The sequence below is a fragment of the Pediculus humanus genome, genomic scaffold (genome assembly GCF_000006295.1).
Source record: "Pediculus humanus corporis 1103172108291 genomic scaffold, whole genome shotgun sequence".
In the NCBI taxonomy this organism is placed as follows: domain Eukaryota; kingdom Metazoa; phylum Arthropoda; class Insecta; order Psocodea; family Pediculidae; genus Pediculus; species Pediculus humanus.
Genome location: NW_002987860.1, coordinates 106,860 through 107,552, shown reverse-complemented (window position 1 = coordinate 107,552; position 693 = coordinate 106,860). Strand labels below are relative to the sequence as shown.

At 31.6% G+C, this 693-nt stretch overlaps 1 protein-coding gene across 1 annotated transcript; it reads right to left on the bottom strand.

Moving 5' to 3' along the window:
• Nucleotides 1-65: 65 nt before the first annotated feature.
• Phum_PHUM545350 (Phosphoserine phosphatase, putative) lies at nt 66-693 on the bottom strand (the record flags this gene model as incomplete). The annotated part of the gene is made up of 4 exons (XM_002431695.1): nt 66-81; nt 114-231; nt 320-462; nt 548-693. The coding sequence occupies 4 exons, from the start codon at nt 691-693 to the stop codon at nt 66-68; spliced, it is 423 nt and encodes a 140-aa protein (XP_002431740.1).

The window sequence follows — 693 nt, the reverse complement described above, 5'->3', positions numbered from 1 at the left end:
TTTTTTTTTTAATAATTATTAGAGAGAGGGGAGAGAGAGAGAGAGAGAGAGAGAGGGGGGGAAATTTACCAATGAAAGCATCTGCAGGAGGGCAGGCATCAGCATCAATGGACCCATCTCCCACCATGACTAGTTTTTTGTAAGAAAATTTTTCTTTTAATAAAGTTGCTACTTTTGCTTTACCCCTATTACCGGATGTAGGCTCGTTTAAATCGAAACCTTCGTATTTTCCTTAAATTTAAATAATAATAATAATAATGATAATAATTACGATAAAATTTAAAAAAACAAAGAAAAAAAAGGTTAAACTTATCTTTACCATTTTTAAAAATAAATCTATTGGCATACAAATTTTTCTCTGGTATTTCCAACATAATTCTAATGGGTTCAATTATTTTTCTAAAACCACCGGAAACGAGGTAAACGTCAACTTTTCTCTCGTGTAATATTTTAACAAGCTTGCTGTAGCCCCCCACCAAAAAAAAGTATTATAATAATGTATAAATAATATTTTAAAATGTAAATAATTGTTTTTTTTTTCTCTTACTCGATACCCGGTGTTAAAGTTGTCGGATGTAATTTTATGAATTCTTCGAGCTGTTTTTCTGTCGGCGACATTATTTCAAGTCTTTGCCTTAATGATTCTCTGTAATCCAAACCTTTGTTCATGGCTTCAGCCGTACTGGCAAACAT